The following is a 25,609-nucleotide window of genomic DNA, read 5'->3' as shown; positions in this document are numbered from 1 at the left end:
GGCCAAGCCAAGCTCTACTGTATGGCTCTATCAGACCGGGCTGTGCTTTTTATTTCAGGACTGTTTACAGAGGAGTTATCAGTCTGCACTCTGTACACTTTATTACTATTGACCTTCTCTCTCCATCCGGAGGGCTGAGAGCTGGGAACCCTTCCTTATGAAGGAAGAAGTGGTTGGTGGAAGTGTGTGTGTGTCTCTGCTTCTGTGTGTGTGTGTCTCTGTGCGTGTGTGTGTGTGTCTCTGTGCGTGCGTGTGTGTGTGTCTCTGCTTCTGTGTGTGTGTCTCTGTGCGTGCGTGTGTGTGTGTCAGAGATGGTCGGCTCCACCAGACAGACAGTATGTCCGCCATCTACCACAAGAGGAGAGAGTGGGGAGAGTGGGGAGAGTGACCCGAAACCAAAATTGATTTATTTCACTGAGAAGTGAACAAGATTTCAGATATCTATTGACCTCTTTTGATGAAATTCATCACACAAGGGACAGAGAAAGAGATAGACAGAGATAGAGTGTGCGAGAGTGTGTGAGAGAGAGAAAATATTGGTGAAGAAACACAGAACATTTCATTTTTAGAAAAATGGAGGCATGTCTATTTTGAAGTATGCTGTTATGCAGCAGCTTTCACACTCTTCATCATCATTATCATCATCATCATCATCATTTCGCTTCCTTTCTTTCTTTCTATCACTGTCTGTCTGTCTGTCTGTCTGTCTGTCTGTCTGTCTGTCTGTCCGTCCGTCCGTCCGTCCGTCCGTCCGTCCGTCCGTCCGTCCGTCCGTCCGTCCGTCCGTCCGTCCGTCCCCGCCCCGCCCGCCCGCCCGCCCGCCCGCCCGCCCGCCCGTCCGTCCGTCCGTCCGTCCGTCCGTCCGTCCGTCTGTCTGTCTCTATGTCTCTCCCTCTCTCTATGTGTGTGTATGTCTCTCTCCCTATCCATCCCAGCAGGCATCTCCATTGATATAGCCTAGTTCCTTCTCTGTGAGGAAACACACATACACATAGTCCTGCCTCCTTTTGCCCAGAAGACTAATACCTTTGAACCAAGGCACACATCAAGTTATTTTTACAGTACTGTATGTAGTCCAACTGCAGTAAGTGTTTATCTTCAACACAACAGAAAATGCTATTGTTGGTCTTACATACACAGTAACTTACATAACATAAGCATTGAATAGATCGCTGCTCACCAAATAGCAGCTTGGTCTAGTTGCATCTCTCTTTATGGGCTAAGCAGTCTGAAGTCACTTGTTCTCTCTCTCTCTCTCTCTCTCTCTCTCTCTCTCTCTCTCTCTCTCTCGTGTTAATGAACACTAAAACTAAGTGCATGCTCTTCAACCGATCGCTGCCTGCACCTGCCCGCCTGTCCAACATCACTACTCTGGACGGCTCTGACTTAGAATATGTGGACAACTACAAATACCTAGGTGTCTGGTTAGACTGTAAACTCTCCTTCCAGACTCACATCACATCAAACATTTCCAATCCAAATTTAAATCTAGAATTGGCTTCCTATTTCGCAACAAAGCATCCTTCACTCATGCTGCCAAACATACCCTTGTAAAACTGACCATCCTACCAATCCTAGACTTCGGCGATGTAATTTACAAAATAGCCTCCAATACCCTACTCAATAAATTGGATGCAGTATATCACAGTGCCATCCGTTTTGTCACCAAAGCCCCACCACCACTATACTACCCACCACTGCGACCTGTACGCTCTCGTTGGCTGGCCCTCGCTTCATACTAGTCGCCAAACCCACTGGCTCCAGGTCATCTACAAGACCCTGCTAGGTAAAGTCCCCGCCTTATCTCAGATCGCTGGTCACCATAGCAGCACCCACCTGTAGCACGCGCTCCAGCAGGTATATCTCTCTGGTCACCCCCAAAACCAATTCTTCCTTTGGCCGCCTCTCCTTCCAGTTCTCTGCTGCCAATGGCTGGAACGAACTACAAAAATATCTGAAACTGGAAACTCTTATCTCCCTCACTAGCTTTAAGCACCAACTGTCAGAGCAGCTCACAGATTACTGCACCTGTACATAGCCCACCTATAATTTAGCCCAAACACCTACCTCTTTCCCAACTGTATTTAATTTTAATTAATTTATTTATTTTGCTCCTTTGCACCCCATTATTTTTATTTCTACTTTGCACATTCTTCCACTGCAAATCTACCATTCCAGTGTTTTACTTGCTATATTGTATTTACTTTGCCACCATGGCCTTTTTTTTTGCCTTTACCTCCCTTATCTCACCTCATTTGCTCACATCGTATATAGACTTATTTTTCTACTGTATTATTGACTGTATGTTTGTTTTACTCCATATGTGTAACTCTGTGCCGTTGTTTGTGTCGAACTGCTTTGCTTTATCTTGGCCAGGTCGCAATTGTAAATGAGAACTTGTTCTCAACTTGCCTACCTGGTTAAATAAAGGTGAAATAAATAAATAAATACAATAATGCCAGACACCTTTGCAGGGTATGTTCACACACAGTGAGCCTCCCCCCTTCCCTCTTTGAGTAGCTGGCTGCTGTTGTGGAGGCTGTTGCGGCAGAGGCTGTGGTGCGGAGACTGGGGCTCATAGCTGGCTGGATGATTTTTTAAACTCTAGATATTTGATGCGCTCTGCCGCATAAAGACATTTGGTAGAGAGACTCCTCTTAGCGCTCTGTCCCAAATGGCACCTTATTTCCTATATAGTGCACTACTTTTGACTAAGGCCCATTGCATTGGAGATATTTTCGAGCCAACTTCCCAGATAATTAGTCACTTTAGCTGACGGACTTCTGCAATAAGCTACAGATTCAACTAGCGCTCTAGATCCTCCCCCCGTACAGCTAGCAGCTAATGTGGCACACCTCTGCTAGCTCTTAGGGGATACAGGGAAAAGAGAGATGGGAAAGGACTTTGGCTGCTATGCTAACTCTCGATTATCGGGGACTGCAAATGGAGATGGAAGGTAATATCGCACCACTTTTAGCTGCTGCACTACCTCAGATAATATCACACTACTTTAGCTGCAGCGATACCTCTCTTAGGGGACCCAGGGAAGGGAGAGAATGGGAGGGGAGGGGACCTGACTACCACTCAAGCTAGCTCTTTAGGGACGAAGAAAAGAGAAAGATGGGGAGGGAGGGGTACTAACAGTTAATATGGCAACACTTTATCTGCTATTCTAGCTATCTGTGCCCAAGAAAGCGAAGGTAACCTGCATAAATGACTACCGCCCGTAGCACTCACACTGGTAGCCATGAAAGGCTTTGAAAGGCTCGTCATGGCTCACATCAACACTATCATCCTGGAAACACTAGACCCACTCCAATTTGCATACCACCCCAACAGATCCACAGATGACGCAATAGCAATCGTACTCCACACTGCCTTTTCCCACCTGGACAAAAGGAACACTTATGTGAGAATGCTATTCATTGACTACAGCTCACCATAGTGCCCTCCAAGCTCATCCCTAAGCTAAGGATCCTGGAATTGAACACCTTCCTCTGCAACTGGATCCTGGACTTTCTGATGGGCCATCCCCAGGTGGTAAGTGTAGGTAACAACACATCTGCCATGCTGATCTTCTGAGGCCCCTCAGAGGCACGTGCTTTGTTCCCTCATGTACTCACCCATGACTGCGTGGCCAAGCATAACTCCAACACCATCATTACGTTTTTTGATGACACAATAGTGGTAGGCCTGATCACCTACAACGATAAGACAGCCTATAGGGAGGAGGACAGAGACCTGGCAGTGTGGTGCCAGGACAACAACCTCTCCCTCAACATCAGCAAGACAAAGGAGCTGATCTAGGTCTGTAGTGGAGCGGGTTGAGAGTTTCAAGTTCCTTGGTGTCCACATCACCAACAAACTACCATTGTCCAAACACACCAAGACAGTCATGAAGAGGGCAATACAACACATTTTTCCCCTCAGGAGACTGAAAAGATTTGGCATGGGTCCCCAGATCCTCAAAAAGTTCTACAGCTGCACCATCGAGAGCATCCTGACCGGTTGCATCACTGCCTGGTATGGCAACTGCTCGACATCCGACCGTAAGGCGCTACAGAGGGTAGTGTGTACGGCCCAGTATATCACTGGAGCCAAGCTTCCTGTCATCCGGGACCTATATACTAGGCAGTGTCAGAGAAAGGCCAAAAAAATGGCCAAAGACTCCAGTCACCCAAGTCATAGACTGTTCTCTCTGCTACGGCATGGCAAGCGGCACCGGAGTGCCAAGTCTAGGTCCAAAAGGCTCCTTAAACAGCTTCTACCCCCAAGCCATAAGACCAAATGGCCACCCGGACTGTTTACATTGACCCCCCCTTGTTTTTTACACTGCTGCTACTCGCTGTTCATTATCTATGCATAGTCACTTTACCCCAACTTACATGTACAAATTACCTCAACTAACATGTATCCGCACACATTGACTCCTTACCGGTACCCCCTGTATATGTCCACGTTATTGTTACTTTATAGTGTTACTTTTTATTTTATTTTTCACTTTAGTTTATTTTGAAAATATTTTCTTAACTCTTTCTTGAACTGCATTGTTGGTTAAGGGCTCGTAAGTAGGCATTTCACGGTAAGGTCTGCATCTGTTGTATTCGGCGCGTGTGTCAAAGGAAATGTGCTTTCACATCGCACCACTCTAGCAGCTAAGTCTCTTAGGGGAGAGTATGGGACTTTATCATTAGGCAGCCTCGCCTCCTGGTTTATAGGAGCTCCTTATACGATGACTAACATAGTCTGACAGACCATCTTCTCTTACTGTGCTGACACAGACATCGCCGGGCTGTTGGATGGCCAACCATAGCTCTGGAGGGAGTATTGGTTAATTGGCCGGTGCTTCCGGGATGTATGAAGGGCTGTTTAAACAATAAGGCCAGAGGAGGTGTGGTATGTGTCCTATATACCACAGCTAAGGACTGTTCTTAAGCACGACACAACGCGGAGTGCCTGGATACAGTCCTTTATTGGCCATTTACCACAAACCCCAGAAGTGCCTTATTGCTATTATAAACTGGTCACCAATGTAATTAGAGCAGTAAAAATGGATGTTTTGTCATACCTGTGGTATACGGTCTGATATACCACAGCTGTCAGCCAATCAGCATTCAGGACTCGAACCACCCAGTTTATAATGGGTGTTAGAGGATAATGGGGCATGGAGGATGACCTCCCAGGTAATTTCCTCTCCCTGCAGTTGGTGCTTATAAAACCTGAGGTATAGTAGTTTACTGTGTAGGGCAGACGCTTCATACCTTGTGGCTAGTTAGACTGTGGGCAGAAGACATCAGATTTGTGCTTTTAGTGAGAGTACAGGACAGTGAGTGTACAGGGCAGTGAGTGTACAGGACAGTGAGTGTACAGGACAGTGAGTGTACAGGGCAGTGAGTGTACAGGGCAGTGAGTGTACAGGGCAGTGAGTGTACAGGGCAGTGAGTGTACAAGACAGTGAGTGTACAGGACAGTGAGTATACAGGGCAGTGAGTGTACAGGGCAGTGAGTGTACAGGGCAGTGAGTATACAGGGCAGTGAGTGTACAAGACAGTGAGTGTACAGGGCAGTGAGTGTACAGGACAGTGAGTGTACAGGACAGTGAGTGTACAGGGCAGTGAGTGTACAGGGCAGTGAGTGTACAGGACAGTGAGTGTACAGGACAGTGAGTGTACAGGGCAGTGAGTGTACAGGGCAGTGAGTGTACAGGACAGTGAGTGTACAGGACAGTGAGTGTACAGGGCAGTGAGTGTACAGGGCAGTGAGTGTACAGGACAGTGAGTGTACAGTGCAGTGAGTGTACAGGGCAGTGAGTGTACAGGGCAGTGAGTGTACAGGGCAGTGAGTATACAGGGCAGTGAGTGTACAGGGCAGTGAGTGTACAGGACAGTGAGTGTACAGGACAGTGAGTGTACAGGGCAGTGAGTGTACAGGGCAATGAGTGTACAGGACAGTGAGTGTACAGGACAGTGAGTGTACAGTGCAGTGAGTGTACAGGACAGTGAGTGTACAGGACAGTGAGTGTACAGTGCAGTGAGTGTACAGGGCAGTGAGTGTACAGGGCAGTGAGTGTACAGGACAGTGAGTATACAGGGCAGTGAGTGTACAGGGCAGTGAGTGTACAGGACAGTGAGTGTACAGGACAGTGAGTGTACAGGGCAGTGAGTGTACAGGGCAATGAGTGTACAGGACAGTGAGTATACAGGACAGTGAGTATACAGGGCAGTGAGTATACAGGACAGTGAGTATACAGGACAGTGAGTATACAGGACAGTGAGTATACAGGACAGTGAGTATACAGGACAGTGAGTATACAGGACAGTGAGTATACAGGACAGTGAGTGTACAGGACAGTGAGTATACAGGACAGTGAGTATACAGGACAGTGAGTATACAGGACAGTGAGTGTACAGGACAGTGAGTATACAGGACAGTGAGTATACAGGACAGTGAGTGTACAGGACAGTGAGTGTACAGGGCAGTGAGTGTACAGGACAGTGAGTGTACAGGGCAGTGAGTGTACAGGGCAGTGAGTGTACAGGACAGTGAGTGTACAGGGCAGTGAGTGTACAGGACAGTGAGTGTACAGGGCAGTGAGTGTACAGGACAGTGAGTATACAGGACAGTGAGTATACAGGGCAGTGAGTGTACAGGGCAGTGAGTGTACAGGACAGTGAGTGTACAGGACAGTGAGTGTACAGGACAGTGAGTATACAGGGCAGTGAGTGTACAGGGCAGTGAGTGTACAGGACAGTGAGTGTACTGGGCAGTGAGTGTACAGGGCAGTGAGTGTACAGGGCAGTGAGTGTACAGGGCAGTGAGTGTACAGGGCAGTGAGTGTACAGTGCAGTGAGTATACAGGGCAGTGAGTGTACAGGGCAGTGAGTGTACAGGGCAGTGAGTGTACAGGACATTGAGTATACAGGACAGTGAGTGTACAGGACAGTGAGTGTACAGGGCAGTGAGTGTACAGGGGGCAGTGAGTGTACAGGGCAGGGGGCAGTGAGTGTACAGGGCAGTGAGTGTACAGGGCAGTGAGTGTACAGGGCAGTGAGTGTACAGGGCAGTGAGTGTACAGGGCAGTGAGTATACAGGACAGTGAGTGTACAGGACAGTGAGTATACAGGACAGTGAGTGTACAGGACAGTGAGTGTACAGGACAGTGAGTGTACAGGACAGTGAGTGTACAGGGCAGTGAGTGTACAGGGCAGTGAGTGTACAGGACAGTGAGTGTACAGGGCAGTGGGTTGGATAAAATTACTGACCTTAAAAACAGCTTTGCTGAATTAAAGGCAAATGGAGTAATTATCTTACTGCAAAATGCTCAGGCGAATGTTTTCATGCAAACATTGTATAATCATCAGCACATCTGGACAATTTTTGTATTGAAAGAACTTTTGGGGCAAGCTAATGAATGTTCTGGGAACGTTCACAGAACCAACTTTAGTTTGCTGGGTCACTTCTTCTTCAAGCCGAGACAGACAAGACAGGCTTTGAATGACATCAAAGGAATATAGAGGACATTGAAGCCACTGCTGTGTGTGTGTGTGTGTGTGTGTGTGTGTGTGTGTGTGTGTGTGTGTGTGTGTGTGTGTGTGTGTGTGTGTGTGTGTGTGTGTGTGTGTGTGTGTGTGTGTGTGTGTGTGTGTGTGTGTGTGTGTGTGTGTGTGTGTAGAGGAATTATCATTTTCTCCCTCCAAATAATTCCATTACCTGTATAATTTCATTAATGGCCTGGCTATAAAAAGGCTCCTGTCAGAACAGTGGTAATTAATACATACGAGGTGAAACGGTGGAGTGCATGGCCCAGCCACTTTACTAAGGCATTCCATCTTAGGAAAGACTAACATACAGGCACATACGCATGTACAGTATGCACGACACACGCACACACAATCGGACGGGTGAAATATGGAGGGTGCACAATGGTTGTCAACACGTATGACGCATAAACAAAGAAAACATTAGGTAACTATCCTCTATTGTACACCACAGAGGGAGAGCATCTGGACAGGGGCTCGCTTGCGCACGCTCTCTGTCTTTCACGCTCTCTCTCTCTCTCTCGTTCTTCCTTTCTATCTCTCTCTCTTTCTCTCTCTCTTACTCTCTCCCTCTCTCTCTCCCTCTTCATCTGTCTCCCTCTCTTTCTATCTCTCTATCTCTCCTCTCTCGTTTTCTCTCTTACTCTCTATCTCGCCTCTCTCGTGTTCTCTCTTACTCTCTATCTCTCCTCTCTCTTGCTATTTTTCTCCATCTCTCTCTCTTTTACTATTTTTCTCCATCTCACTCTCTCTCACTCTCTCTTACTATTTTTCTCCATCTCACTCTCTCTCTCTCTCTTTTACTATTTTTCTCCATCTCACTCTCTCTTACTATTTTTCTCCATCTCTCTCTCTCTCTCTCTCTCTCTCTCAATCTCACACACACATTGATTCAAAGACCACTTCACACTTCTTATTTTTCTTTCCGTTACTCCCTGGGCTGAGAGAGAGGATAACATTCATTTTCTCCCTGGGCTGAGAGAGAGGATAACATTCATTTTCTCCCTGGGCTGAGAGAGAGGATAACATTCATTTTCTCCCTGGGCTGAGAGAGAGGATAACATTCATTTTCTCCCTGGGCTGAGAGAGAGGATAACCTTCATTTTCTCCCTTTGCTGAGAGAGAGGATAACATTCATTTTCTCCCTGGGCTGAGAGAGAGGATAACATTCATTTTCTCCCTGGGCAGAGAGAGAGGATAACATTCATTTTCTCCCTGGGCAGAGAGAGAGGATAACATTCATTTTCTCCCTGGGCTGAGAGAGAGAATAACATTCATTTTCTCCCTGGGCTGAGAGAGAGGATAACCTTCATTTTCTCCCTGGGCTGAGAGAGAGAATAACCTTCCTTTTCTCCCTGGGCAGAGAGAGAGGATAACATTCCTTTTCTCCCTGGGCTGAGGGAGAGGATAACATTCATTTTCTCCCTGGGCTGAGGGAGAGGATAACATTCCTTTTCTCCCTGGGCAGAGAGAGAGGATAACATTAATTTTCTCCCTGGGCTGAGAGAGAGGATAACATTCCTTTTCTCCCTGGGCAGAGAGAGAGGATAACATTCCTTTTCTCCCTGGGCTGAGAGAGAGGATAACATTCCTTTTCTCCCTGGGCTGAGAGAGAGGATAACATTCCTTTTCTCCCTGGGCTGAGAGAGAGGATGACCTTTCTTTTCTTCCTGGGCTGAGAGAGAGGATAACCTTTCTTTTCTTCCTGGGCTGAGAGAGAGGATAACCTTTCTTTTCTTCCTGGGCTGAGAGAGAGGATAACCTTTCTTTTCTTCCTGGGCTGAGAGAGAGGATAACCTTTCTTTTCTTCCTGGGCTGAGAGAGAGGATAACCTTTCTTTTCTTCCTGGGCTGAGAGAGAGGATAACCTTTCTTTTCTTCCTGGGCTGAGAGAGAGGATAACCTTTCTTTTCTTCCTGGGCTGAGAGAGAGGATAACCTTTCTTTTCTTCCTGGGCTGAGAGAGAGGATAAAAAAGTGTGAACTATTTGTCAGCCTGACATAAAGCCTATTTTGCTTTGTTGCTGTTGTGGGCCTGAAGGAGATTAACAATGAATCAATATTTAGGGCTCTTCACACACACACACACACACACACACACACACACACACACACACACACACACACACACACACACACACACACACACACACACACACACACAATAACCAACGTATTATTTACCAATGAGTGTCTGATACAGACACAGACAGACTGGCTGGTTATGTTTATATTTGGTAGGATTTATTTCCCTAATTAGAAATATGGGAAACAACTCTGGTGGGAAAAAGGAAAGCATACCTTGTACTTTCCACATGGTCCCCTATTCCCTATAATGTCACTACCTTTGACCAGAGCCCTATAGGAGAATAGGGTTCCATTTGGAACGCACACACTATGATTTAGGGCATCTCCACAGGGGTAGAGTTGTTGAGATCATTGTACATGTATGATCAGGGTTTACTTGGCAATATAATTATATTGCAACTAGATACTGTACAATGGTTTGCTGCCTGAGGCATTTTCAAAGTGGGAGATTTAATCTGAGTGTATTATATATGTCTCCCTTCATTATATGTTGTCAGTTAAACTAGACGATGCAGAATACATTAGATGGTATCAGAGATGATATGTCTTGTAGCCTTTGCAACAGACCTAGAGCAGTATTGGCAATAGACTAGAGTGGTAAGAAGATAATGGTACTGTACTGTATACAATTTTCAGTATGTCTGAAACAATGCTAATATAGTGACAGTGTTATAGCCATTCTTTATAAGTGTTCATTTTCTTGTGGTTGTAGTTCGTGCTACATTGGTGTCTGAAGTGGGATTGGAACACACGCCTCCAAGGGAGACTATTACAACTTTCCAGTATTGCAGCTGTTCTCGTCACGTAGTAGCAGTAGCAGTAAAAACACAGTGCAGATGGGGAGTTGGTTACGGGGTATAGATTTTACGGACATCAGCACTGCTGTATCACGCACACACACACACACACACACACACACACACACACACACACACACACACACACACACACACACACCCTTACCCTCCAGCTGCATGAGAGGAACGACAAGAACACGAGAACCAAAAAAGAGTGAAAAAGATTGGAGGAGAGGAGAATAACCGTAGGATCAACTCATCAGTTAATTAAACTCAATTTCAGCTTGATAGGCAATTAATCATGCTAGCATGCATCGTGCTCACTGTCTGGAAGGGGTGTGTTGGATCTCAGGGTTAAGCAGCACACACACAGAATGGGATGGGTTGTATTTCGGTGTGCGGTGACAAACACACACACACACACACACACACACACACATACACACACACACACACACACACAATGGGCAGGGTTATATCTTGGGGTGTGCCGACAGTGTGGGTTATATACAGTGCCTTGCGAAAGTATTCGGCCCCCTTGAACTTTGCGACCTTTTGCCACATTTCAGGCTTCAAACATAAAGATATAAAACTGTATTTTTTTGTGAAGAATCAACAACAAGTGGGACACAGTCATGAAGTGGAACGACATTTATTGGATATTTCAAACTTTTTTAACACATTTAAAAACTGAAAAATTGGGCGTGCAAAATTATTCAGCCCCTTTACTTTCAGTGCAGCAAACTCTCTCCAGAAGTTCAGTGAGGATCTCTGAATGATCCAATGTTGACCTAAATGACTAATGATGATAAATACAATCCACCTGTGTGTAATCAAGTCTCCGTATAAATGCACCTGCACTGTGATAGTCTCAGAGGTCCGTTAAAAGTGCAGAGAGCATCATGAAGAACAAGGAACACACCAGGCAGGTCCGAGATACTGTTGTGAAGAAGTTTAAAGCCAGATTTGGATACAAAAAGATTTCCCAAGCTTTGAACATCCCAAGGAGCACTGTGCAAGCGATAATATTGAAATGGAAGGAGTATCAGACCACTGCAAATCTACCAAGACCTGGCCGTCCCTCTAAACTTTCAGCTCATACAAGGAGAAGACTGATCAGAGATGCAGCCAAGAGGCCCATGATCACTCTGGATGAACTGCAGAGATCTACAGCTGAGGTGGGAGACTCTGTCCATAGGACAACAATCAGTCGTATATTGCACAAATCTGGCCTTTATGGAAGAGTGGCAAGAAGAAAGTTATTTCTTAAAGATATCCATAAAAAGTGTTGTTTAAAGTTTGCCACAAGCCACCTGGGAGACACACCAAACATGTGGAAGAAGGTGCTCTGGTCAGATGAAACCAAAATTGAACTTTTTGGCAACAATGCAAAACGTTATGTTTGGCGTAAAAGCAAGACAGCTCATCTCCCTGAACACACCATCCCCACTGTCAAACATGGTGGTGGCAGCATCATGGTTTGGGCCTGCTTTTCTTCAGCAGGGACAGGGAAGATGGTTAAAATTGATGGGAAGATGGATGGAGCCAAATACAGGACCATTCTGGAAGAAAACCTGACGGAGTCTGCAAAAGACCTGAGACTGGGACGGAGATTTGTCTTCCAACAAGACAATGATCCAAAACATAAAGCAAAATCTACAATGGAATGGTTCAAAAATAAACATATCCAGGTGTTAGAATGGCCAAGTCAAAGTCCAGACCTGAATCCAATCGAGAATCTGTGAAAAGAACTGAAAACTGCTGTTCACAAATGCTCTCCATCCAACCTCACTGAGCTCGAGCTGTTTTGCAAGGAGGAATGGGAAAAAATTTCAGTCTCTCGGTGTGCAAAACTAATAGAGACATACCCCAAGCGACTTACAGCTGTAATCGCAGCAAAAGGTGGCGCTACAAAGTATTAACTTAAGGGGGCTGAATAATTTTGCACGCCCAATTTTTCAGTCAATTTTTCAGTTTTTGATTTGTTAAAAAAGTTTGAAATATCCAATAAATGTCGTTCCACTTCATGATTGTGTCCCACTTGTTGTTGATTCTTCACAAAAAAATACAGTTTTATATCTTTATGTTTGAAGTCTGAAATGTGGCAAAAGGTCGCAAAGTTCAAGGGGGCTGAATACTTTCGCAAGGCACTGTATGTGCATTTTCCCAGGGGTGCTACCCAGCAGGGACAGCACTTACCCAGAACACAGCTCTCTATCCCGGGGAGTGGGGTATAGAAGGGCTAGAGCTGGTGGGGGATAGAGGGCTACGTGTATGTACATTAAGATGGACTGGGACTTGGCACCCTATTCCCTATTCGGTATTCCAATCTAGTCCCTGGTCAAAAGTAGTACATCATGGAGAGAGAGATCCTCTCTCTCTCGCTCTCTCTCTCTCTCTGTTTTGCCCTCTCCCCCTTCTCTACCTTCATCTCTCTTTGCCCCTAAGCTCCCACCTCTCTCTCTCTCTCTCTGTTTTGCCCTCTCCCCCTTCTCTACCTTCATCTCTCTTTGCCCCTAAGCTCCCACCTCTCTCTCTCCCTCTCTCTGTTTTGCCCTCTCCCCCTTCTCTACCTTCATCTCTCTTTGCCCCTAAGCTCCCACCTCTCCCTCTCAAAGTACACTGGTTCTTTTTGCTTTTGAACATTGTAAAGGCAATTTGTGACTAAATGCAGTGAATTCATTAACGAGACATTGGGGATCATTAAACAGCGATTGAAGGAGGACTATTAAAAGCCTGACTTTAATTGCTTTCGTCTCTTTTACTAAACCTGTTTTGATGTCATTTTTTTGCTGTGGAGTAAGGGCCCCATAAAGTTATGAATTAGTGTCATTTTTAGTTATGCGTTTGACAGTCCTTGAAAGTAGCTAGCTAGGTAGTTGCCCGCTCAGCACAACACAGTGCTGTCACTGCAGTCAGATGTTATGCAGGAGTCCTTGAGAAAAGAGGTACACACTGCAAGCATTGCAAAAAATCTGCTTAAAAAAGACCAAATAATTCCATTATCAGAGAATGTAATGTATGGATACGCTTTTCTGTTGCATACCATTCATTAGCCTTCCCTCTCTCTGTATATCTGCTCAGCTGACTGTGGAGTGCAGGGGCCTGGAATGCGTCTATTCCCTATTTAGTGACTCTATTTATTCCCTATTTAGTGACTCTGGCTAAAAGTAGTGCAGTATCTAGGGTGCCACTTTATACACAGCCCTGGTGTCAATATAACCGGCCATGCTACTGTGCTCATCTGATGAGCATTGTTCCCCGTGTGAGGCCCCCGGGCTATGTTCATGAAGCTCTATGTCTGTGATCTTGGAACACACACACACACTCACACACACTCAAACACACACACACGCTGTGATCCTGGAGAGGCCACAGGGGGTCTATTCCCCTCCTGAAGAAGATTACTCTTGAGGCCGAGTGCCACTCCTCTGCTCCACGCCCTCCAGATCATCCTTCCATCTCTCTCATGCCTCCATCCCATCATCCTCTCCTTCATACATGGAGTAGGGGTCAGGCCTCAGATCGTGTTCTTTAAAACTCAGTTTAAAACTCAATTCTGTGATTTGAAAAAGGACAAAACAGGGTCCCCGCCACTTGTTCTGGTGTATAGCAGATGGTACATATCAATAATTAAAGTAACCATTAAACAGCTTCCCAGACTGTAGCTTTAAAGTGGGATTTATTATCAACATATTAACTGCAGAGTTTTTTTCCTTCTTTTTTTGTCTGTTTCAAAACAAGAGCTGTGGGGGAGTGAGGGAATGTATTACTGTAGCTTTAATGGTATCAGTTGTTACGATCTTGTGTTAGCGCTTGGCTTCCTTTGAAATTACATTTATAAACCAGAGAACCGTCCTAGTTTCCGTAATCTGGTGTGACACACTACAAATGTTTTTAATTGGGAAGTAGCTTTTGGCTGTGGGATGTGCTCACTACTTACTCTGTGTTAGAGGGAGGTGGCTGAGAGAGAGAGGGAGGGAGGGATAGACAGAGAGAGCGAAGAAGAGATAGATGGGCTGAGAAAGATAGAGAGAGAGGCTATGCTGACTGGATAATCTCATGCAGTGTACTGCTGTACTGCGCTGTAGGGTTGATCCTCCAACCAACTGCTCCCCACATACAGTACCAGCTCAGATAGAGAGATAGAGAGGGGGGTGGGGTGAGAAAGAGAGAGAGAACTTTTACTTTACTGAGTCATTTACTTTGTTTGTATTCTTATCTTTTACTATTTCTAGTTGTTGCTGCATTGACACTGTAAGCATGCATTTCATTGGACGGTGTATACCATGTGTAGCCTGTACATATGACAAATAATAAGACATGAACTTGAAAGAGAGACTGCCTGACCTGTGTAAGGGACATGGAACAGCCAGACAAAAGTGAACATTTATTATGATTTTTTTATCATTTAATTCCTGTTTGATGTGAAACTCTGATTGAATCAGTATCATTTTGCGATTTACTCAGGATCTGAATGCCACAAACAATCTGCCCTGAAATTAGATTCCCACCTTCTCTTTGGATTCTAAAGCCCTGATGGTTAAACTGATGAGGAGAGTTTTAAACTGTGCTTTGGGGCACATAGCAATACACAGATGGTCTCTCTCGTTATCCCAAAGGCGAAATAGTCATCTTGATATGAAAAGAGTAGGGGGAAAAATTGTCAGTAAAAAATGTTTCTGAGTGTCATTGAATCTTGTCGCTCATAAAATAACAGAGGTGGTTTAGTAAAAAATACACACCATGGACAACTTAGTTTATTATACATATTTATTTATTTATTTTATTTAACCTTATTTAACTAGGAAAGTCGGTTAAGAACAAATTCTTATTTTACAATGACGAACCACCCCAGCCAAACCCTCCCCTAACCCGGACGATGCTAGACCAGTTGTGCACCGCCCTATGAGACTCCTGGTCACGGCCGGTTGTGATACAGCCCAGGATCAAACCAGGGTCTGTAGTGATGCGTCTAGCACTGAGATGCAGTGTCTTAGACCGCTACGCCACTCGGGAGACTTAAAACATAGACTTTTGGGGAAAACATTGCTCACCCTACTGAATTAACTTGCATTATCTAATCAATATGTAGCCTACTCATATTTGTATTGTTTGGTTGGAACCTGATTTCAGTGGCTAAACAGAAATACATATTGATTGTGGACGTTGTTGTATCACTTGATTAGAACTGATAACTACATTTATATTGACAAGGAAATCGAGTCAGGCTGCATTATTTTGAGATGTACTTCTTTGTAAAGTCTCAGATTTGATTAGATTACTATTTTCTTTCATTTTGTAAACTTAATCACATGGAAACTAAGGTTGAGTGGGACCGCCTGGATGTGGTCATCAGCATCATCATCACTACACAAACACAATGACTCTTACACCTTGCTATTCTTTATGAAGCAACCAAACACCTGCTTTGGAAGATACAAAATACTCTTCCTTCTCATCTCTAAACTTTCTCTGCTCTTTCTTCTTTGTCTCAACAGGAAAAAGGAAACATTGCAGTTATATTTAATGTCGGAACTGACGACATAAATATCGAGGAGACAGCAAAGTTTGTAAATGATGGAAAGTACCATATAGTGAAGTTTACGCGGAGTGGCGGTAACGCCACACTACAGGTGGATGACCTACCTGTCATAGAGCGCTATCCCACAGGTAAGACACGCCTTATTACCTTCCCAGCATCCTCTCTGCTCACAGTGCTCTCTACCATAGTCTGAATGTACCTGTGCTTGAAATGACCAAGAAGGGCAACTGTTGTCAGGAAAGGTTGATATTGAGGTTAAATATTGGGCTATTTTAAATGGTGTATGAAATTATGTTGTTTTGTTGGTTGGTGTGTCTTATATATATATATATATATATATCTACTGTGCTTCTTTCTCATGATAATATCATCTGGTTTTCGAGACAGTATCCTTTCAAATGTCAACATGTCAGGAGAACGATGACTGTCTGATTGAGAAGGCTTTAAATGTCAACGCTTGGGGGGGTCTTGAATTCACAACATTTGAACTGCTGAAAAGGCTTTGACAAAGGCTACAGACGATCCAAGTCAGGTGAATTATTTAACATGTCTCGTTATAGGTGACAGCGTTTGTCATACAGGTTAATGTAACCAGGAAATTAAAACATTTTGTTACCTATTAACACCTGTATCTTTCACTGAAGTAAGTCAAGAAAGCAAATTCTGGTGAATTCTGGCATATTTAGGCATATCTTAAATGGTGAAACTATGGTATGGGATGGCATTTTATTTCCATGACAATTTCCTACTGTCCACTAGGGGCAACACGAATGGGTTCAATCCCAGTGCTAGGTACTTGTTTTGTATTTTTTCTGTTTGAACCATATTCCAAACCTAAACGTTTACCTTAAACACTTGGAATCAATGCCTAAACTTAACCCTAATTCCTAAAATCTCGGAATGAATCAACTTTACCCTAATGCCAAAATCTCTGAATGAATTCCTAATTTTAACCGTCTAGGTTAGTTTCGGTTAAACTTGTGCGCATTTGACTGACTGATGACATATGCAAAATATACTCTAATTAAAATAGCAACGCATTCCATAATCTACAGAAGGCACCACAGATGGCCCCACACGCCATAATTAAAAGGGCCAGCCATGACATATCTCTGTTGCGGCAGTTATCGCCAAGTTTCTTTGGAGATTGTGTTGCAAAATGGTCTACTCTAAGTAAATGTAAGAGTTAAGTGAATCCAGAGGATATTTGTTCTTAAGATCCCATTAATTGACATAACGATTGAAATATTGGAATGGCCATGTCTCTTCCTGTGATATCAGTTCCTCTAAGGATTAACGTCTATCCTCTGGACAAACATCATGAAGGGAGACTCAATGATCATCAATGTTTGCCTGCAATGGCAAATATTTTCACTGTATTTTTATAATATAAGATGTATAAGATATAATATTAACATATTACCCACTCTCTGCCATGAGAGTTCTCATTCAAAGAGCCTTTGGTGGAGGGGACTAGTTTATAGGGGCAGGGTCTAAGACAAGGGAAGGGGCTTGAGTAATGGGGAAGGAGCTTGGTTGCGTTTCAAACATATAAACGGCACACCCTCCTCCACTTATCCTCGCCTTATGCCCTTGGGGAAATCCACGCGGCCATCTTTGCCGTCGGTCCAAACAATTAGCCAAGCAAGGAAGGTTGGCAACGTAAGCCCCTCAGCCCTCCTCAGCTCCGAGTTTGTGAGTGTACAATTCTGTTCACTCCGGGTCCTGAAACGCCCCATAATTCAATTCACAATGATTGTATATCCACTAACAAAACTCAGCCAAAACTTAAAACCAACATCAATATGGAGAACTGAACATACAAGTGTAATAAAACATTTATGTAAATAATTTAGAAATTGTGCTACTAATGCACATGACGGCACAAACACATATCGTAAAAGTAATAATGTTTTTGTTTGGTTAGCTTTTGAAACGTTAGCTAGCGCTTACAACTTTCCCTGACATCACACTTATGCATTGTAATTTTCAATTTACCTGATATTGTCGGACGGCTAGCATTTGATGTCTGCAGATGCGTTGTCTTCTAGCCAAGACATGAAATGCAATCATAATTGACTGTAGCGCAAACAAAGCACACACAACAGCTACCAGTGGTTCCATGGTGACTGAAAACACAACCATGGGACAAATTTCTGGGAAATGCAAGCGTCAACTCATCATACATCATGATGCGTCATCAGAAGTGTCCACTTAATTTGAGGGCTGAGGGGAGAGAGTGTGTCTTTCACGTGTTTGGAATACAGCCCTTGCCTTGTATGGGGCTCCAACAGGCCTCCCTGAATGGGGTGAACCGCTCATACAAAATTTAAGAAATCGCTTGGAAAAAAACTGTGGTATATGAAAAAAAATTACGGGTACAACACTGTGACTGCGTTCCAAACACTTAAAAGACACACCCTATCCCCTCAGCCCTCAAATGAAGTGGACACTTCTGATGACGTATAATGACGAGTATACACTTGCAGGGCAAGGGGCGAGGGAGGAAGGAATGATTTTTAAATGGACCATCCTTGGCCGGAAATACATCACTCGTTCATCTAGCAATGATTGTGTTTTCAGCCACTGGTAGCTTGTGGGTGCTTTATATGTGCTACAGTCAATTATGAGTGCATGTCTACTTATATTAAATATATAATTGTTAATATACACCTACTGTATGATAGCTAGCAAATGAATGAACTTCTGAAGAAGGAAAAAGTTTTATTTCTACAATTTCCAAAAGATAACCAAACAAAAACAGATTTACTTTTTACAAGAACTGTTTGTGTCGTCATGTGCATTAGTAGCACAATTTCTAACTTATTTGCATTTATTTTTACTTACACTTGTATGTTGACTTCTCCATTGATGATGTTTTGAAGTTTTCGCTGACTTTTCTTAGCGGATGTGCAGTCGATGCAAATTGAATTATGGGGCGTTTCAGGCCCCGGAGTGAACATAATTGTACACTTGCAAACTCGGCTAAACATTATGGCTGAGGCGCTGATGTTGCAAACTTCCCTTGCTTGGCTAATCATTTGGACCGCCCTCCAAGACGCTGACGGGGATTCCCCCAAGGGCATAAGGCGAGGGTAAGTGGACAAGGGTGTGTCTATTATCAGTTTGAACTGCAGCGGTCAGCATAATCCAATCACAAAGCAGATACAAGTTACATGGTATTTTAGCAAACACATGATGTCACTCGATAGCTGCTTTATTGTCCAATTACAAAGCAGATACAAGTCACGTGAGGAACCAATATACACAGGCAGTAAGGAAAGCAAAGGCTAGCTTTCTCAAACAGACATTTGCATCCTGTAGCACAAACTCCAAAAAGTTCTGGGACACTGTAAAGTCCATGGAGAATAAGAGCACCTCCTTCCAGCTGCCCACTGCACTAAGTCTAGGAAGCACTGTCACCACCGATAAATCTACGATAATCAAGAATTTCAATAAGCATTTATCTACGGCTGGCCATGCTTTCCACCTGGCTACCCCTGCCCCGGTCAACAGCTCTGCCCTCCCCACAGCAACTTGCCCAAGCCTCCACCATTTCTCCTTCACCCAAATCCAGATAGCTGATGCTCTGAAGAGCTGCAAAATCTGGACCCCTACAAATCAGCCGGGCTAGACAATCTGGACCCTCACTTTCTAAAATTATCCGCCACAATTGTTGCAACCCCTATTACTAGCCTGTTCAACCTCTTTCGTATCGTCTGAGATCCCTAAAGATTGGAAAGCTGCAGCGGTAATCCCCCTCTTCAATGTGGGTGACACTCTAGAGCCAAACTGTTACAGACCTATATCTATCCTACTCTGCCTTTCTAAAGTCTTTGAAAGTCAAGTTAACAAACAGATCACCGACCATTTCGAATACCACCGTACCTTCTCCGCTATGTAATCTGGTTTCCGAGCTGGTCATGGATGCACCTCAGCCAAGCTCAAGGTCCTAAATGATATCATAACCGCCATTGATAAAAGACGATATTCAATTCAAGACGATATCCATATTCATCGACTTGGCCAAGGATTTCAACTCTGTCAATCACCACATTCTTATCAGCAGACTCAACAGCCTTGGTTTCTCAAATGACTGCCTCGCCTGGTTCACCAACTACTCCTCATATAGAGTTCAGTGTGTCAAATCGGAGGGCCTGTTGTCCAGGCCTCTGGCAGTCTTTATGGGGTGCCACAGGGTTCAATTCTCAGGCCGACTCTTTTCTCTTTATACGCTCTTGCTGCGGGTGATTCTCTGACCCACCTCTACGCAGACGACACCATTCTGTATACTTCTGGCCCTTCTTTGGACACTGTGTTAACAAACCTCCAGACGAGCTTCAATGCCATTCAAGACTTCTTCCGTGGCCTCCAACAGCTCTTAAATGCAAATAAAACTAAATGCATGCTCTTCAACCGATCGCTGCCCGTACCTGCCCGCCCGTCTAGCATCACTACTCTGGATGGTCCTGACTTAGAATATGTGGACAGCTACAAATACCTAGGTGTCTGGTTAGACTGTAAACTCTCCTTCCAGAATCACATTAAGCATCTCCAATCCAAAATTAAATCTAGAATTAGCTTCCTATTTTGCAACAAAGCATCCTTCACACATGCTGCCAAACATACCCTCGTAAAACTGACTATCCTACCGATCCTTAACTTCGGCAATATAATTTACAAAATAGCCTCCAACACTCTACACAGCAAATTAGATGTAGTCTATCACAGTGCCATCCATTTTGTCACCAAGCCCCATATGCTACACCACCACTGCGACCTGTATGTTGGCTGGCCCTCGCTTCATATTCATCGCCAAACCCACTGGCTACAGATCATCTATAAGTCTTTGCTAGGTAAAGCCCTGCCTTATCTCAGCTCACTGGTCACCATAGCAGCACCCACCTGTAGCACGCGCTCCAGCAGGTATATTTCACTGGTCAACCCCAAAGCCAACTCCTCTTTGGCCTTCTTTCCTTCCAGTTCTCTGCTGTCAAAGACTGGAACTAATTGCAAACTTCACTGAAGCTGGAGACTTCTATCTCCCTCACTAACTTTAAGCACCAGCTGTCAGAGCAGTTTATCAATCATTGCACTTGTACACAGCCCACCTGTAAATAGCCCACCGAACTACCTCATCCCCGAATTGTTTTTAATTGTTTTGCTCCTTTGCACCCGTATCTCTACTTGCACATTCTATCACTCCAGTGTTTAATTGCTCAATTGTAATTATTTCACCACTATTTCACCACTATAGCCTATTTATTGCCTTACCTTCCTAATCTTACTACATTTGCACACACTGTATCTAGACTTTTCTATTATGTTATTGACCGTAAGTTTGTTTATCCCATGTGTAACTCTGTGTTGTTTGTGTCGCACTGCTTTGCTCTATCTTGGCCACATCGCAGTTGTAAATGAGAACTTGTTCTGGTTAAATATTCTGGTTAAATAAAGGTGAAATAAAATCTATTTAAAAAAATCTGTTATGGAACAAGCGATTCGCTAATAGATCACGTGACTTGTATCTGCTCTGTGATTGGACGATACAGACCATGAGGCTCATAGTTATTGTAGGTTTTGGTGCTCTTTGAAACAGAAACTGATGGTAAAAACATGATTTCTCAACACAGCATTTGAAACATTCATAATCGATGGGCACTACATCAACATACAAATTGTTTTACAATCTCTGTATAAAATAGGACATCTACGTTGGCACAGTAATATTGTTAGCGCTAATATATTGATAATATATCACAAATATTTGATATCACCACTGGTTTTGACGATTAAGAATCCACTTCTGGAATTCCTCGTAGCAGCCCTATGTGAGGAGAGGAGACATAGGGGAGGGGCATAGCTCATAGGATCAGGATTGCCTGAGTCTAACTCAACCATCTTGGCATGAGTACAAACCAGAGATGATTTCAACCTGTCTCTCCCACCTCTCCTTCTTCTGTATTGTTCGTTGACCTTTTCAGGCGGCCCAGTGCTTTCACCCACACTAAAGAGGGTTTTTATGGCTGGGGACAGATTCACTCGTCACTCCTCGCCTCAGGTAGATGGGGGGAAATGAATGTCTTGTGACGTGCAGTGAACATGGAGGAACACAGAATACACCGTAGGGTTAATAGACTGACTGGCTCTATGGTTTCTATAAGATCTTAGCTGTGCAATAGAGAGACTCACTGTTCCACAGACACATAGACGGACAGGCACACAGACGGACGGGCACACAGATAGACAGGCACACAGACGGACGGGCACACAGATAGACAGGCACACAGACAGACAGAAACACAGACGGACAGAAACACAGACGGACTGGCACACAGACGGACAGGCACACAGATAGACAGGCACACAGACAGACAGAAACACAGACGGACAGAAAGACAGATGGACTGGCACACAGATAGACAGGCACACAGGCAGACAGGCACACAGACAGACAGAAAGACAGACGGACTGGCACACAGACGGACAGGCACACAGACAGACAGGCACACAGACGGACAGACAGACTATGGCTGACGTTGTACTTTCTCCCAACCAATTGTGCAATTTTGTTAGTTTTTTTCTCGTTTTGTGTAACTTATTTTTTAACTTATTGTGTACATAATGTTGCTGCTCCCATCTCTTATGACTGAAAATAACTTCAGTACATCAGAACATCGATTTCTCACAGCGGACTGGAATAAACGTATTCCTTTAAAGAGTCAGACGAGAAGGATATCCTGCTTTCACTGGAACAGGCCCAGATCCACGCCTTTTGCATGAAGAAAAGACGCAAGAAAAGGGGACGCAGATCGGGGCTCCTTCTGAGAAGCCAGAGGCGAGCGAGTAAACTCCCAATGCCTTCCATTCTTCTTCCTAACGTGCAATCGTTAGAAAATAAAATTGATGACCTAATATTAAGATTATCCTACCAAAGGGACATTAAAAACTGCAACATCTTGTGTTTCACCGAGATGTGGCTGAACAAAGAAATGGACAATATAGAGCTGGCGGGATTTTCCATCCACCGGCAGAACAGAGACGCTACCTCTGGTAAAACGAGGGGTGGGGGTGTGTGTCTTTTTGTCAATATCAGCTGGTGCACGATGTTTACTATTAAAGAAGTCTCGAGGTATTGCTCTCCTGAGGTAGAGTACCTCATGATAAGCAGTCGACCACACTATCTACCAAGAGAGTTCTCAACTGTATTATTTATAGCCGTCTATTTACCACCACAAAGCGAAGCTGGCACTAAAACCGCTCTCAACCAACTCTATAAGGTCATAAGCAAAGAAGAAAATGCTCACCCAGAAACGGCACTCCTAGTGGCCAGGGACTTTAATGCAGGCAAACTTAAATCAGTTCTACCTCATTTTTACCAGCATGTCACATGTGCAACAAGGGAAAAAAATCCTGGACCACCTTTACTCCATACACAGAGACCCATGCAAAGCTGTCCCCTGCCCTCCATTTGGCAATTCTGACCATACTTCTATCCTCCTGATTCCTGCTTACATGCAAAAACTAAAGCAGGAAGTACCAGTGACTCACTCAATACGGAAGTGGTCAGATGACGCGGATGCTACACTACAGGACTGTTTTGTTAGCACAGACTGGAATATGTTCCGGGATTCATCTAATCGCATTGAGGAATACACCACCTCAGCCATCGGCTTCATCAATCAGTGCATCGATGACGTCGTCCCCCCAGTGACTGTATGTACATATCCCAACCAGAAGCCATGGATTACAGGCAACATCTGCATCGAGCTAAAGGCTATTGCTGCTACTTTCAAGGAGCGGGAGACTAATCCGGGCGCTTATAAGAAATCCCGCTATGCCCTCAGATGAACCATCAAACAAGCAAAGCGTCAATACAGGATTAAGATTGAATCCTACTACACCGGCTCTGACTCTCATCAGATATGGCAGGGCTTGAAAACTATTACGGACTACAAAGGGAAACCCAGATGCGAGCTGCCCAGTGACGCGAGCCTGCCAGACGAGCTAAATGCCATTTATGCTCGCTTCGAGGCAAGCAACACTGAAGCATGCACAAGAGCACCAGCTGTTCTGGATGACTGTGTGATAATGTTCTCGGTAGCCATGTGAACCAAACCTTTAAACAGGTCAATATTCACAAAGCCACTGGGCGAGACGGATTACCAGGACGTGTACTCAAAGCATCTGTCAAGTGTCTTCACTGACATTTTCAACCTCTCCCTGACCAAGTCTATAATACCTATATGTTTCAAGCAGACCACCATAGTCCCCCTGCCTAAATGATTACCGCCCCATGGCACTCACGGCGGTAGCCATGAAGTACTTTGAAAGGATGGTCAACAGCATTCTCCCGGACACCCCAGACCCACTCCAATTCACATACCGCCCCAACAGATCAACAGATGACACAATCTCAATCGCACTCCACACTGCCCTTTCTCACCTGGACAAAGGAACACCTATGTGAGAATGCTGTTCATTGACCACAGCTCAGCGTTCAACACTATAGTGCCCACGAAGCGCATTACTAAGCTAAGGATTCTGGGACTAAACACCTCCCTCTGCAACCTGCACTTCCTGACGGTCCACCCCCAGGTGGTAAGAGTAGGCAACAACACATCTGCCATGCTGATCCTCAAAATGGGGGCCCCTCAGGGGTGTGTGCTCACTTCCCTCCTGTACTCCCTGTGCACTCATGACTGCACGGCCAGGCACAACTCCAACACCATCATTATAGACTGTTTTCTCTGCTAACGCACTAGAAGCAGTACCGGAGTGCCAAGTCTAGGACCAAAAGGCTAGACTGCTGAACAATTCATAAAAATCGCCACCGGACTATTTACATGCATTGTTGGTTAAGGGCTTGGAAGTAAGCATTTCACGTTAAAGTCTACACTTGTTGTATTCGGCGCATGTTGCAAATAAAGTTTGATTTGATTTGAAACACACAGACAGACAGAAACACACACACACACACATACATACTGTATTTACACGTGCACACAAAGACGCATACCCACACACACACACATTAATACTGTAAGTCTTTAGGATATTTGAACACTTTTTACTAATTTGGTTACTCTCTGAGTCAGCCCCTTTGTGGCTTTGCCCCAAAAAACTGAAATACTCAAAAATACTCTGAAGATTCATCGTTGAACAGAACTACTTCTAGAAGGAAGTGGATTAATTTAGTTGAAGGTTGGTTAGCTCTCTAATCAATTCAGTCACAGGTTTTCATTTGGTGTATAGAGAACAGTAATTACAATCATTCACTTACCAACAATATTTCTCAACGGCAGACTAAACTCACAGAGGGAAAGACAGAAATAATTGTATTCAAGAACTCCTCCGGAATGTCTGAGTCAAGAGTCTAGAATGAATTGGCTGTCTGAATCTGCAATCGGACTCAAGCCCATATTTTACAAAGAAAATATATTATGTAACGTATTATCTAAACAAGGACACCATTTTTAAAGGTCCATATCAGTGAAGTCTGAATTAAATACTTGTCAGCTAAACATTCACATTGAGTTATCATTTTTTGTTTTATTTCCTAACCAATATATTGGAATGACCTTCATTATCAAACATGCAATTAAATAACAAGTAAAACACTTGCTACTTTAAACTGATTAAA

General features: G+C 44.2%; 1 protein-coding gene across 27 annotated transcripts in view; it reads left to right on the top strand.

Moving 5' to 3' along the window:
• nrxn1a (neurexin 1a) overlaps window positions 1-25,609 on the top strand; it is a 616,431-nt gene that overhangs the window by 492,717 nt on the left and 98,105 nt on the right. For all 27 annotated transcript variants that reach the window (XM_042306235.1, XM_042306230.1, XM_042306233.1 and 24 more), the window contains one exon: window positions 15,923-16,094. In XM_042306235.1, coding sequence (XP_042162169.1) covers window positions 15,923-16,094 — 172 coding nt within the window. The remainder of the gene's footprint in view (window positions 1-15,922; window positions 16,095-25,609) is intronic.

The sequence above is a fragment of the Oncorhynchus tshawytscha genome, linkage group LG25 (assembly GCF_018296145.1).
Source record: "Oncorhynchus tshawytscha isolate Ot180627B linkage group LG25, Otsh_v2.0, whole genome shotgun sequence".
In the NCBI taxonomy this organism is placed as follows: Eukaryota; Metazoa; Chordata; class Actinopteri; order Salmoniformes; family Salmonidae; genus Oncorhynchus; species Oncorhynchus tshawytscha.
This window is presented reverse-complemented; position numbering and strand designations above follow the sequence as displayed.